This window comes from Purpureocillium takamizusanense, chromosome 2 (assembly GCF_022605165.1).
Source record: "Purpureocillium takamizusanense chromosome 2, complete sequence".
NCBI lineage: Eukaryota > Fungi > Ascomycota > Sordariomycetes > Hypocreales > Ophiocordycipitaceae > Purpureocillium > Purpureocillium takamizusanense.
This window is the reverse complement of record NC_063069.1, coordinates 1,843,678-1,857,102: the sequence shown is the minus strand read 5'-3', so window position 1 is coordinate 1,857,102 and position 13,425 is coordinate 1,843,678. Positions and strand designations below refer to the sequence as shown.

The 13,425-nt window shown below is 57.6% G+C and overlaps 7 protein-coding genes across 7 annotated transcripts; 4 read left to right on the top strand and 3 right to left on the bottom strand.

Annotated features, from left to right (window-relative positions):
• Nucleotides 1-103: 103 nt before the first annotated feature.
• JDV02_002382 (uncharacterized protein) lies at nt 104-1,885 on the top strand (the record flags this gene model as incomplete). Its single annotated transcript, XM_047983406.1, has 2 exons — nt 104-509; nt 568-1,885. Exons 1-2 carry the CDS (start codon nt 124-126, stop codon nt 1,883-1,885), a joined length of 1,704 nt encoding a protein of 567 aa, XP_047839377.1. The 5' UTR covers nt 104-123.
• A 696-nt stretch (nt 1,886-2,581) lies between these two features.
• JDV02_002381 (uncharacterized protein) lies at nt 2,582-4,300 on the top strand (the record flags this gene model as incomplete). Its single annotated transcript, XM_047983405.1, has 3 exons — nt 2,582-3,363; nt 3,436-3,724; nt 3,776-4,300. 3 exons carry the CDS (start codon nt 2,582-2,584, stop codon nt 4,298-4,300), a joined length of 1,596 nt encoding a protein of 531 aa, XP_047839376.1.
• Nucleotides 4,301-4,897: 597 nt separating this feature from the next.
• Nucleotides 4,898-6,735, top strand: JDV02_002380 (uncharacterized protein). The gene has a single exon (XM_047983404.1). It carries the CDS (start codon nt 5,012-5,014, stop codon nt 6,644-6,646), a length of 1,635 nt encoding a protein of 544 aa, XP_047839375.1. The 5' UTR covers nt 4,898-5,011; the 3' UTR covers nt 6,647-6,735.
• On the bottom strand, nt 6,635-7,965 carry TMP1 (Thymidylate synthase). Its single transcript, XM_047983403.1, has 2 exons — nt 7,847-7,965; nt 6,635-7,753 (listed from the first exon to the last, which is right to left on the bottom strand). Exons 1-2 carry the CDS (start codon nt 7,924-7,926, stop codon nt 6,856-6,858), a joined length of 978 nt encoding a protein of 325 aa, XP_047839374.1. The 5' UTR covers nt 7,927-7,965; the 3' UTR covers nt 6,635-6,855.
• Nucleotides 7,966-8,451: 486 nt separating this feature from the next.
• Nucleotides 8,452-9,720, top strand: JDV02_002378 (uncharacterized protein). The gene is made up of 4 exons (XM_047983402.1): nt 8,452-8,548; nt 8,618-8,780; nt 8,842-9,108; nt 9,173-9,720. Exons 1-4 carry the CDS (start codon nt 8,493-8,495, stop codon nt 9,488-9,490), a joined length of 804 nt encoding a protein of 267 aa, XP_047839373.1. The 5' UTR covers nt 8,452-8,492; the 3' UTR covers nt 9,491-9,720.
• On the bottom strand, nt 9,537-11,445 carry JDV02_002377 (uncharacterized protein). The gene has a single exon (XM_047983401.1). The coding sequence runs from the start codon at nt 11,399-11,401 to the stop codon at nt 9,734-9,736; it is 1,668 nt and encodes a 555-aa protein (XP_047839372.1). The 5' UTR covers nt 11,402-11,445; the 3' UTR covers nt 9,537-9,733.
• A 172-nt stretch (nt 11,446-11,617) lies between these two features.
• JDV02_002376 (uncharacterized protein) lies at nt 11,618-13,359 on the bottom strand. Its single transcript, XM_047983400.1, has one exon. The coding sequence runs from the start codon at nt 12,647-12,649 to the stop codon at nt 11,756-11,758; it is 894 nt and encodes a 297-aa protein (XP_047839371.1). The 5' UTR covers nt 12,650-13,359; the 3' UTR covers nt 11,618-11,755.
• Between the last annotated feature and the right edge of the window lie 66 nt (nt 13,360-13,425).

Genomic DNA, 13,425 nt, shown 5'->3' with positions numbered 1-13,425 from the left:
CTGGCTTCCCTCCCAAATCCCTTACGACCCGGCTTCCCTCCCAAAGCCCTCTTGAGATCCGCAGACCTCGAGGTCATCTATTCCAATTGCGCCAGCGACAAGCCTGCCCGAAACCCCAGCGCAATGGTACGCATCCAGGCAAAGGCTGCGGCGCCGACGCTGCTGGTCCTCTCCAGCTTTCTGCCTGGGGTGTGTTCTACACCAGTCAATCCAGACGGCAAAGTCCCCAAGCTCGGCGCGGTAGCTTCCGAGGCTGGAATCTGTAGTAGAATTGGAACCAGGCTCCTCGAGGATGGCGGCAACGCGGTCGACGCCGCGGTCGGGACCGTCTTCTGCATCGGCACAGTCGCCATGTACCACAGCGGGATCGGTGGCGGCGGCTTCATGTTGCTCAGGACCAGCAACGGAACGTACGAGTTTGTCGACTTTCGCGAAACCGCGCCGGCGGCGGCGTACGAGGACATGTACAAGAACAACGTTCAGGCCAGCATCCTGGGCGGGCTTGCGAGGTACGCTCTTCATATTTGCTCCCTGTAATGGCCGGTTGACACTGACGATCGCACTCAGCGGCGTCCCTGGAGAGCTCAGAGCCACCGAGTACGTGCACAAGAAATACGGAAAGTTGAGGTGGGCAGAGGTCATCCGTCCATCTATCAAGCTCGCGAGGCACGGTTTCGCCGTCACGCAGGACCTCGTCAAGTATATGAACAATGTGACGCCGAACAACAAGTTCCTCACCGAGGACCCGACGTGGGCCATCGACTTTGCCCCGAACGGCCACCTCGTCCAGCTCGGCGAGACCATGACGCGCAAGCGTTACGCCGACACCCTGGAGACGATTGCCCAGCACGGCGCAGACGCCTTTTACACCGGCCCGATCGCGAGGGCTACCATTGCCGCCTTGAAGAAAGCAAACGGCACAATGACCATGGACGACCTCAAGAACTACACAGTCGCTCTGCGAGAGCCCGTGCAAATCAAATATCGCGGATACAAACTGACGAGCACAAACGCCCCTTCAAGCGGCGTCGTCGCGCTCAGCGCGCTCAACACGGTCAGCGGCTACGATGGCTTCGGAGACTCCGCGCACATCAACCTTACGACGCATCGGCTCGACGAGGCCATTCGGTGGGCGTACGGCCAGCGCACCGAGATGGGTGATCCGTCCTTCGTAGACGGCATGGCCAACTACACGAAGAACATGATTTCCGCCGAGACGGGCGCCACCATCCGCTCCAAGATTTCCGACGTGCGGACGCAGAATGTGTCCTACTACGATCCCAAGGGCCTTGAGTCGCTCGAGACGCCCGGCACGTCACACATCGTGGCGGCCGACGCGAGTGGCTTCTCCATCAGCATGACGACGACGGTCAACCTGCTCTTCGGCTCGCAACTCATGGTGCCGGAGACGGGCGTCATCATGAACAACGAAATGAACGACTTTAGCATCCCCGGCGAGAGCAACAGCTTCGGGTACATCCCCAGCCCCGCCAACTTTGTGCGCCCCGGAAAGCGCCCGCTCTCGTCCATCTCGCCCGTCATCGTAGAAAAGAACGGCAAGCTATACCTCTCAGTCGGGGCCGCAGGAGGTAGCCGCATCACCACTTCGACAATCCAAAACGTGCACCATGTGCTTGACCAGAACATGACAATCGCCAAGGCGCTGGCCGAGCCGCGGCTGCACGACCAGCTCAGCCCGGATCTCGTGTCGTTCGAGTACGCCTACGATAATTCGACTGTCGCGTACATGAAGGCGCTTGGCCATAATGTGACGTGGGTTGCGCCCGGGCAGAGCACCGCGCAGGGGCTGCGCATGTTGCCAAACGGTACTTTTGAGGCTGCAGGCGAGCCGCGCCAGTATGCTTCAGGAGGATACGCAGTATGAGTCGCAAGTCCGAAAAGCCTAGATGAATCGTGATGACGGGGACGACACTAAAGGCAATCAGCCAGCGGCAAAGCTTACACTCATCCGATGGGAACGCTCGACGGCAATTGCTATCGCGGCAATCGCTTTTGTGTATATAACTAGTAGTCACTTCAAAGTACAATATACATGAGGGAATGTAAAGAGGCAATTGCCGAGAAAGCAAAAGTGCTAGGCAAAACATCGCGGGGTAGTAGCACAAGTCGGCAAGTTGCAACGTTGTAGCGGCCATCTGTGCGTCGCGGATCTGCCGTATTTCCAATAACGGAAGGGCGTCACTGATGTATTTGGCGACGGCTCGCCGGCTGTCGATCATGTCCCATCCGCCTTCACCCGGAAAGAGCTGCTGAGCGGGGTTCTCACCTCTAGTCCTCAATGTCATCGACATCTCTGTCCCACCCGTTCAGTCCGCACGAGGCACGATGGGTGCTGGCATACATCTCAGCTCCCAGGCTTACTTCCGTCGGGTATTTCACCTGGCATTTATTCTAGCGCAATATAGTTCACGTCAGTTGAGGTGCACCGAGCCGTCATATAAGTGCTTCACGCTGCATCTTGATGCGGTCCAAGCATCGGTTGCGAGGCGGGACCTGGCCATGACCGCACAGAATTCGGTACACAAGAGATAGCGCTCCAGTCAGGACCGACTAATAAACCATGAAAGCCCCGGTGTTACTTTCAGCAATCTTGACGGCTGCGTCATCAACAGCTCTGTACAACGTCAATCCGTCGTCTCACAATGGCGGCAGTCCGGATGCCTCCTTCGTCAGCTTCTCGATCGAGTTCTCGTCTTTCCCAGACTTTGCGGGCAACAAGAGTCACCCAAATGAGTTTTCTTACAACTTGCTCAACAACCTTGGCAGGTTGAGCGGGAGTAAGCCATACGTACGCGTCGGAGCCAACACCCAAGACTACGCCCTCTACAACGCTTCCCTCCAAGTTGGCCTCGACGGCGTCGTCGACCCTTCGCGCTCGCCCGATTACCCCACCACCATCCAGATTGGCCCCGCTTTCTTTGAGTCCTACCGCACTTGGCCGGGCGTCCGCTTCTCCCACGGCTTCAATCTTGGGCTTGGTGGGAACAGCTCGGAGGGTTGGCGCACCCTCATCGACACGGCTCCTCTGGCATGCTTGGCTATTGGCGGCGACAACTTCTATACGTGGGAGTACGGCAATGAGCCCAACAACTATGCCACGTCGGCTCAGGGGCCTGTCCGTCCGAAGAGCTGGGACGCCAAGGCCTTTACCAAGCAGTGGCTCAACGGATCAGAGGCGATTCAGGCGCAGATGAGGAAACACTGCCCAAAACCTGCGCATGGAGACTACCTCAGCTTCATGGCACCTTCGTACGATGACAGGGTGAGCAACCTCAATGCAACTGTAGCTTGGAGCGAAGGGCTCGACAAGCACGGAAGCGTGCGATGGTACTCCGTCCACAAGTAAGTTGAACGAAAACAACAATCTCATCTTAGCACATGAATGGAGCCTGTGCATCCTGACGATAATTTCAGCTACATTGATGGGGCAATGTCTCCAGGTGTGACCCTGCAACAGACCCTAATGAACCACACCCGAACCACCCGCGACGTGGACGAGCAAGTCGCCGAGTACAAGCGAATCATGTCCGTCAACGAGCACCATGCGCCTCTCATCTTTGGAGAAACCAACTCGCTGTATAACCAGGGCAAGCCAGGGCTTTCGAATTCGTTTGGCGCCACGCTTTGGGGAGTCGACTTTAACCTCTACTCTGCCTCGGCGGGGTTCAAGAGGGTTCACATGCATCAGGGAACAAACTACCGTGTAAGTCCAGAATCATGACACTCGTTACGCTCTCGCTGACACATGAGACAGTACCAGGCTTGGCAGCCCATCGACACGGACAAAACGGCCAAGGGCACCAAGGCACCGTACTATGGCAGCATTGCCGTCGCCGCCGCCCTAGGAGACCTAACGAGGGACTCCGTCAGCGTCTCGTCCATACCCATGTCGTCTGACGCCGAAGCGGCGTACGCAATCTACAGCAAGGGGTCTCTCAAAGGGCTCATGGTGATCAACATGCATAGTTATAACACCACCAAGGGGGGCGAAGGAGTTGAACCCCTGCCGAGCCCGTCCCCGCGTCCAAGCCGGGACTTCTCGTTCTCCGTTGATGGACTGCGTCCCGGTGCATCAGCGCGCATACAGCGACTGATGGCCAACGGCAGTGATGCAATCACAGGCGTGACGTTTGACGGTTGGAGCTACAATATGGAGCTTGATAATGGGAAGCCTGTGAGACTACACAATGTTACCACGGGGGAGGTCATCAGGGCAAGTCGGGGCGTCCTGACAGTTCGGGTGCCAGACTCTTCAGCAGCGCTGGTGCATCTTGGATAGACTGGGGTTTTTCGCCGTCGTATTTTGCTACGATACGAATAGCAGTATAGTCAGCCACTTGAACCATATCAAATGGTTCGGGATTCCGTAACCGCGCCCAAAGCCTCACTACGCATTGTGTGATACCCGGGGGCACTTATTAGCAACGAAATCTCACAGCGGGCATGATCGTCCCCAGCGTCCAGGCCGAGGCGTTTTGCAGACGAAGCATATTCATTCCAGAGCCTTGCTCCACTCAAGCTTCAAATCCGTGTCGAGCCCAGTCTATTTCTAGTTACCGATCCGGAATCCGACTAAGAGCTTTGGTCGGCCGGACAAGCGTCCGACCCTCATAAAGGCAAGGAGTCATCACTTGGCCCCGAAGGATGCATGCATGCCAGCAGGCAGTGGGCCGACAACGGCGCCGGGCTATGGAGGCGGAGCATCGTCAGCGCTCCTCGTCGTCCCGAGTTTCGCCGTGGACCCCCAGCCTAAACCACTCGGGGCCCCGCGCGTTCCTTGCGGGGATCGGCCCGGCAGATGGTCAGCCATCGGCGCCGTTCCGGTTATAAGACGTCAGGTGTGTGCGCGCCCTCCCGTACATGTAACACGCCGCTCCTTGTACAAGCATCACGACAACATCATTCGCGCCAGCATCTGGCAACTGGCCTCACAGCTGGGGCCCTTTGAGCTTGTTCCACGAATCCTATCGTGTTAAAGGCGGCAATCATCATGGACAGCCCCTCGCCGGCTTCAGGCCGGGCCCAGCCCGAGATGGCTCAGGTCTCCTTTCACATCCCGGTCGCCGCCCGCAGGAGCTCACGGCACGGCTCCTCGTCGACATCGGACCATCAGACGCTCCCTGACGACATGAACCCGCCGCAGCGAGCACCGCCGGAGATGCCACCCGAGTACATTACGCCCGACGTGCGCAACGCGATCCGGACTATGAACGCACGCTTCGACTGGATCTCGCCCTCAGACCCAGACAACCCGCGCAACTTCTCCTTCACTTACCGCGTCTTCAGCACCGTCGCCATCACGTCCCTCGCCACCGTCGCCACCGTCGCCGGCGCCATGTACGCGCCCGCGCAAGACGACGTCGCCGCCTACTTCGGCTGCAGCCACGAGGTCGCCGTCCTGCCCCTGAGCATGTACAACCTCGGCCTCGCCTTCGGCCCCCTCGTCGGCGCGCCCCTGTCCGAGACGTACGGCCGCAAGGCCGTCTTCCTCTTCACCGCGCCCGTCTTCGCGGCGTTTACGCTCGGTGCCGGCTTCTGCGATGGCGTGGTCGCGCTCATCGTGTGCCGCTTCTTCGCCGGCGTCTTCTCCTCGTCGCTCATCAACAACGCCCCCGCCACCATCATCGAGTCCTCCGACGGGAGCTTTCGCGGCGCCGCCCTCGGCATCTACTACACGCTGCCGTCGTTTGGCGCCTCTCTTGGCCCCCTCATGGGCGGCTTCATCGTCTCGGCGTCGAGCTGGCGGTGGACCCAATGGGCTTCAGTCATTCTGGCGCTCGCCTGCTACATCCCCGTGTGCTTCACCCGTGAGACCTACAAGAAGGTCATCCTCCGCCGGCGGGCCTTTCGCATGGGCCTGGACACGTCCTCTCAGCGCACCTCACCGGGTCGTGCGTTTCGGTACTTTGCAACTGTCCTGATCCAGCGGCCCATTCACATGCTCTTTACCGAGCCCATCGTCACGCTCGTGAGCTTGTACAACGGTTTCCTCTACGGTCTGCTCTATACATTCGTCATTGCTGTGCCCTGGATCTTTGGCGAGTACTACCAGTTCAACAAGACCAGTGAGGCGCTATCTTTCATCGGGCTCATGGTTGGCACACTCGCGGCTTCACCACCTCTGGTGCTTATCGATCTCAAGTACTACCAAAAGCGGCTCGCTGCGTGGCGTTCAACGCATCCTCCCGATGAGGACGGTGTCGAGGAGCCCCTGCCGTCAGAGCATCGTCTCATAGGCGCCATGATTGGCAGTATCCTACTCCCGTCCAGCCTGTTCCTCGTGGCGTGGACCGCACAGTATCGTATCCACTGGATAGTGCCCATGATCTTCCAGGGCGCCGTCATGCTGAGCTCCTTGCTGGTCTACGCGAGCGCCAACCTCTTCATGCTAGACGCTTACGGCCCGTTGTACGGCGCGTCAGCTTCGGGTGGCATGATGCTTACTCGCTATCTCTTTAGCGCGGCATTCCCGTTGTTTGCCTTGCAAATGTACAAAGCATTGGGTGTTGGATGGGCCACGAGCGTATTAGGCTTCGTTACGGTTGCCATGGCACCAATCCCATGGGCGTTTTGGAAATATGGAGAGCAGTTGCGTCGCAGGAGCAAGTACGAGCGGAGTTCATAGAATCATCGGGCATAAGCTCTGTGTAGGTTTTGTAGAGATCGCCGCTTTCCCCATCATCTATCCGTGGCAATCCACGGCCTCAAGCCGAGTGTTGAACATGTCGCTGATCTCTAAACATATAGGCGTGACAGTCGTGCCCCTTTCTGCGGGAAACTAGACAGTTTTCATACCCTTTCCTTCATTCTCATTCCTGATCCTCACTGTGTGCATTATACCGACATTTTCATCGGGATTGACTTGTGCGGATTATATCCCTTCACCACAAATTCCTCTGCCTTCCACCCGTCAATACTGCCGCCCGTTTCGCGCGTGATTTCAAGCTCGGGGAAGTCGCGCGGCTCTCGCTTCAACTGCTCCTCGAGAGCCTCGACGTGATCGAGGTAAACGTGCGCATCACCCATGACGTGCGTCAGGCTCCCGGGCACGAGATCGCAAACGTGCGCCAGCATGTGCGTCAGCAGCGCGTAGCTGGCAATGTTGAAGGGCACCCCGAGACCCATGTCGCACGACCGTTGATACAGCTGGCAGTGGAGGTGCCCTTTGGGCTTGTCGCCGTTCGTCTCCCCGTTGCTGTTTCCGTTGGCGGCCGCGGCCGTGGCGCCACTGGCGGACCGCTTCGCGCGGGGGTAGGAAACGTAGAACTGGGCGAACATGTGACACGGCGGCAGGGCCATGCTCTTGAGGTCCTTGGGGTTCCACGCCGACATGATGATTCGCCGGTCGTAGGGCTTGTTCTTGAGCTTGTCGATGACGTCGGCAAGCTGGTCGACGCCCTGCCCCGTGTAGTCCGTCTTGGCGTCCTTGTACTCGGCGCCAAAGTGTCGCCACTGGAAGCCGTAGACGGGGCCCAGGTCGCCAACCTCGCGGTGCGACAGGCCCACGCTGTCGAGGAACTCACGCGAGCCGTTGCCGTCCCAGATCTTGACGCCGGCGTCGCTGAGCGCAAGCGACGACGTGTTGGCCTCGATGAACCAGAGGAGCTCGGCGACGACGGCCTTGAGGAAGACGCGCTTGGTCGTCAGGAGCGGCAGGATCGGCGTGCCATCGCGGTTGAGGGAGAACTTGAGCGGCCGCGGAGCAAAGACGCTGTAGGTACCGGTCCCCGTTCTGCAACGCGTGGTCAGCCAGATGGCGGCGAGGAGAGGCAGCCTCAGTGGGCGGCTTGCTGGTGATGAGGACCCGCAGGCTTGAGTAGCTTACCTGTCAGGTCGGTGCTCCCCCTCCTCTAGGATCTCGCGAACGAGTTCGAGGTATTGGTGTTCCTCGTGCGGCCGCGTCATGTTGCCTCGTTGCAGCTGCAAAATGTCGTCGTGTTGCAGGTTGCGACTTGGCGCTGGATGGGAGACGCGACGCGTTAAGTGGAAGTACCCCCCTTGGTGGGGCCCTTAGCTACCAACGCCCTCGGGTGTTTATTGCCTGTATGGCGACCCCGCGCCGCTAACCGCCAAGTACATATACTGACTGTACTCCGTACGAAGTACCAAGTTAGTAACTACCATATCGCTGTTTCCGGCTACCCTGCACTTCGGTCTCATGAGCACCGGCGCAAAGATGCGGAGGGCATTGCAGCAGCTCTTTTGGTCTTGTCGCTGCCTGCTTGTATATCATTACTCCAGAATTTTTCTAAGTGATTTGGCACTTGGTAGAGCTCTGGAGCTGGGCAAGGAGGCGGATGCGGCAAGCTCGGGCATCTCCACCCACGATCCGGGTGGGGTGTTGGCCGAATTTGGCGAAACTCATGGTGCGAAGCTCTAAGTTCGAGACCAAGCACGGCTTTATTTCTCGTCGTCCCCCGGACTCCCCAAGATTCATCTCCTTCACCTCTGGTAGAATATCACTTGTCATCATGTCAGTCCCGTCGAGCGAGCCGCCGGGCCGCCTCATCTCGCACTTCAAGAACAGGTATGGGCCTCCCTCACTTACACCGGATATCCCGAACATGAGAGGTCCCCCAGGTCTGACTCTCGGCAGAGGTCGGGAACAACAAGGCCTGGGGTGGTCGGCTCTCTGGGATTCCGATGAGAGCAGTCTCTGGGATCGTGGCGGGCCATCGCCAGCTCTCATAGAATTTGTTGAGAGCGGCCATCCCCTCTTGCCAGCTCTAGTCGGGCGGCATCCTCGGGCACTCGTCCCGGTATGTACGCTCACGAGATGAATTGGAGGCTTTGAGACCATGACCCACTTACATGCGACAGGGCTGCGGCAAAGGGTACGACGTGGCCATGCTCGCACTTCACGGCTACGAAGTATATGGTCTCGAGATCTCAGAGACGGGCGCTCAGGTAGCGCGCGACTACATCGCCGCCGAGCTTGCCGAGCCAAGCGAGCGCAACTACGGCGACCCGACGCAGTGGCCAAAAGTCGAGGTTGGAAGCGTGAAGATCATTACGGGCGACTTCTTCGGACGCGATTGGGAGGATGAGCGCGATGGCTCGGCATTTGACCTCATTTATGACTACACCGTATAGCAACACCAATTCTTACAGACGACGAGCCGGACGAGCCATGCTAACTTCACTCTACCAGTTCCTCTGCGCGCTGTTACCCGAGATGCGTAAAGACTGGGCCCGGCGCATGATCCAATTGCTCTCACCTACTGGCATCCTCGTCTGCCTCGAATTCCCGCTGTACAAGGACCTGGCCGCCGTGGGGCCGCCGTGGGGCCTGCGCGGCGTGCACTGGAACCTGCTCGCGCAGGGACGGGACGGGCGCATCACGGAACCGCCCGAGGAGACAGAGGAACCGGCGGGGAAGATGAGGCGAGTTGCGTACGTGAAGCCGAAGAGGTCGTACGAAAGCGGGAGAGGGTATGACATGATCAGCGTGTGGAAACTGAAGGGCTAGACTAGAACACCGACACGGAAATAGAGGGCATGTAAATGCTTTGTTCTTCTGAGCGGAATGGGTCGATACGATGCCCCAACCTTTTCTTGTACATATCACCCGCTCGGATTTCTATCCGGAAAAGGTGGAATGCGGCAACCGTGGATTTCTTTCTCGAATTTCCTATCCGCCTCATGACATACGGAATTTATCGGTAACTCTGCGACAATACACGTTTCTGCGCGCCGCCATCATCATAGTTGTCTAGCAAAAGTCGGATAGGACCTCATTCAATGGCTCCCGGTCAGGAAAAACGGGTTCCTCGTCCATTTTATCCAGCTCGTATAGGTCCCACTCCGATAGGGCACGAGTCTCAAGAGATACACCAACACCCTTGAAAGCGTGCCGAAGCCGCTTGATGTCCTGCTCTGTCTTTTCGCAGATCGAGGACCATTCACCCGGGTCTCGCATGACATACGGCTGGGTGGGCTGCGCATCGACTCGAACCGCGGACAGCGCGGGGAAATCGCCGTTCCTGACGGCCGTGGCCAGATAGGCGACATCATCCCAAGCGCGAGATCCACGCACGAGTCGGACGCTAAGTCTCTTCACGCCGAGCGGGAGTAGGTCGGTGATGCAGGTTGACTCTTCTCCCTCTTTTGCTTTGTCTTGATCGCCTGGCATGGCGAAAGGGTCGGCAAGGTCGACGTCGTTTTGATGCCGACAAAAAGCTGCCTCGTCCAGCTTGAGCACTTCTAGGCGTCGAAACTGTGCCAGTAATGGTCCAAGATCTACCGGAGTGGCTGCCTCAATAATTTCCCCCGTAAAATTGTCAACATATGCCCCGGTGTATCTTTCCAGTATGCTTCCAATGTACAAGTCCAGGACCTTCAGAGTCTCTCGAGCGGGCAACAACGCCGAGACGAGTCGGTGATGTTGTATATCGGTTCTGTCGATATCGTCAAGGGGGCGGAAAGCTTTGAACGTAAAATGCTCAAGGCGGGGACATCGTTCGATCAAGCCTCTGAGAGACTCAAAGTCTGAGTACTCGTCGTCGTCACGGAGCACAGAGCTGTCGAACGAGAGACTCCGCAGATTGTGCATGATGGGCACCAGTGCCCGAATATCCCGCGCTTCAGGCAACTCAAGTGGTTCGTCACGGAAATCTGGGTAATTCCTGTGCCAGAATCCGCTACAAGACTTGAAAAGCAGCTGCTCGAGGTTGGGTGCGGCGTTGAGGAGAACGGAAATGCCGGGCGCGGCGACTCGATAGTGGCCAATGTTGAACTTGAGCGCCCGAAGACTGGCGAGTCCGGGTGTTTTCTCCAGTCGCTTGAACCGACTGGCCAGGAACACGCAACCTGGTTCGAAGACTTTTTTGTCGTATGTGTCCGCGTAGACGGCGAGCTCAAGCATCTCGAGTCCAGTCAACATGGAGATGACGACTTCATTCACGAACTGGTCGATGAGCCAGGGGTCGCAGTTTTGGGTCAGCGAGATGGCAGTGACACGGTCGGTAAAGACGCTGAAACTGGGATCTCCGTCCAAGGACAGCTGGAGGCTCCGACCGATTTCCTTGCAACGTCGAATCGCGCCGGCGTCGTCGAAGGGTCGGTCCGTGTTGCATCCCAGCCATTTGACCGCTGATGCGAGATCCGGCCGGGCGTGAATGGTGCGAATGAAGGGCCACAGATGGAGATGGCGACCTGAAAGGCTTCCGGGCACGTAGTGGAATACGAAGGGCTGTGCGACGGCCTTCATCTGCTTCGACGTGGCCGACAAGGCCATCAACGCGCGGCGGTTCGTGACATGCTTGCGCGTGTTTTCGGGCATGGCATTGCAGCAGTGGCAGCACAGCTGGGCACATATCGTGTGCTGCACCTCGGGAGGAAGGCCAGCCAGGGAGGCCGTGGCGCGCCCGGGGGAAGACATTTGGTGACGATGGAGATGAGACTGGCACAATCGCAGGTCGCAACAGGAGGGCATGAAGTAGTGCGTCGTGGGGAGCACGAGGGTCAAAGTCACGCTCCACTTCATGCAGCGCCCATCATCTGGACCTGTGAATAACCACTGCTAGTACCAATGAAAGTTCTTCAGCGCCAACGACCTTGCCCGTGGCATTCTGTTTTTGTCATTGATGTCATTGACTAGGTATAATGAATTTTTAAAGCGCCGGCAGTATGTAAACCTCACAGTAGCAAATTGGAGCCGCAGCGCCGAGAAAACTTAACGACAGGCAAGTCAAGTATTAGCCAACCAAACCGGTCCCAAGCAGACTGTGACACACTACCACAGGCCAAATGCTGGCAATGCAGTAATGCATGTCAAGGTGATTCCAGCTTTCGCAAGCTCATTTCTAGCATCAACCAACTGCTCCATTTTCCATCCAGTTCTCTCAATGAAGCCTTCATCATCGGGTCCGGAAGTGTCCCTCCACGGCACATGGAGCTCTACCCGGCGTAATGAGGCGAATCTTCCAGCGCCAGCAGCCTTGGCGAGGTCCAGAATTTGCGACTGAACCTGTGAGCGCTTCGTGCTAAGCATAATCAAGCGCAGGCGACGTATACTGGCCGGGAGGATCCGAGACAAGCAAGTTGCATCGTCTTCGAGAGGGTCTCCACGAGGGGAAGTAAACGATGCAACGTCCAGCTCCAGAGTCTCCAAATTTTCAAATGCAAGTAGCTCGGCGCCGATTGTTTGCGTCTCATCCGAAGCGAAGGCAGCGTTGGCAAAGCAGAGGTGAAGGTGCCGCAGTGTCTTGCGAACAAATTTAAGAGCAACTAGAAAGTGCCGAGGAGGCAGATGCGCTTGCCGGCGAGAGCCGACATCATCGTCATATCCATTCGCGTCAAAGTGAAAAGATTCAAGGCTTGGGCAGTGCGCAATCAGCTTGATGAGATGCAGCCATTCGCTCTTCATGAATGCACTGCTAGCCAGCTCAAGAACGCGCAAGTTCCACAGGATGGGGGGTTGAAACTCAACCGTTCCATCCGAGTCGGGGTAGTCATTCGCGTTTCCCACAGCCTGACGAAATCGTAGATGTGTCAGTGAGGGGGCCATGCTCAGCAAAAGCAAGACTGCCGCCGACTCCAGACTGAGTGTTTGGGAGAAGAGGGTTTCGAAAGTGACGCGCCGAAGATTAGGGAACAGACCCGCCTCCTTCAGCGACGTTACTCGCATGCACAAGGCAAAGAACGATGGCTCAAAGTCCGACAGGTCTGTGCCCTCGATTTCGATGACTGCTGTTTCGATGTTTGGCGAGATAGCCAAGAACAACTGGCAATACAGGCTTGATGCTTGTGAGCGCGTTCTGTCATCGTCAAGACAGGCGAGATCGGGTCATTTGGCAGCGATAGTTGCAATCGGCGAGCGGTGGCTTTGCAGAACTCAAGCTCTTCCTCGTCAAAGCCGTACACCTCGTCGGAAACCGGTCCTAGGCGTCGCACGCAGGCTGCGAGATCCGGACGATCCACAAGGGTCCGAAGAAGTGGGAACGGCGACAGTTCTTCGTTCAAATCGAAGGCAGCGGCGCTGACTGGGTCGCAGTACAGCAAGGGCTGGGCCAGCGAGCAGAGGCGTCGGCACGTCAACGAAAGGGCCAGCAGAGAGCTGACACACCCGGGGGGGTTGACAGGAGTTGATTTGTGGTACCATGAGAATTCGGTACAGATCATGCGCAGGAGCTCGACGGGCAAATCAGTGAGCTTGATGCGCGATGCGGTGGACGCCGTCATGGTTTCTGAGGGGGGCATAATGGAACTATGAGCCGTGTTCAAAGATCGATATTTGCGCTGACACAGTCCTGAATGCCGTATTTGAGCTCCAAAGCGGCAGGTGCAGGAGGCCAGTGTGAATGTCAAAGCTTCTCTCTTGTCAGGGGTGGAGAAGCGCGTTCAGGGTTGACGCGTCTTGTCCGTGGTCCTGGCCAGAAGTGCTTTCATTTACGTTGAGCAAAC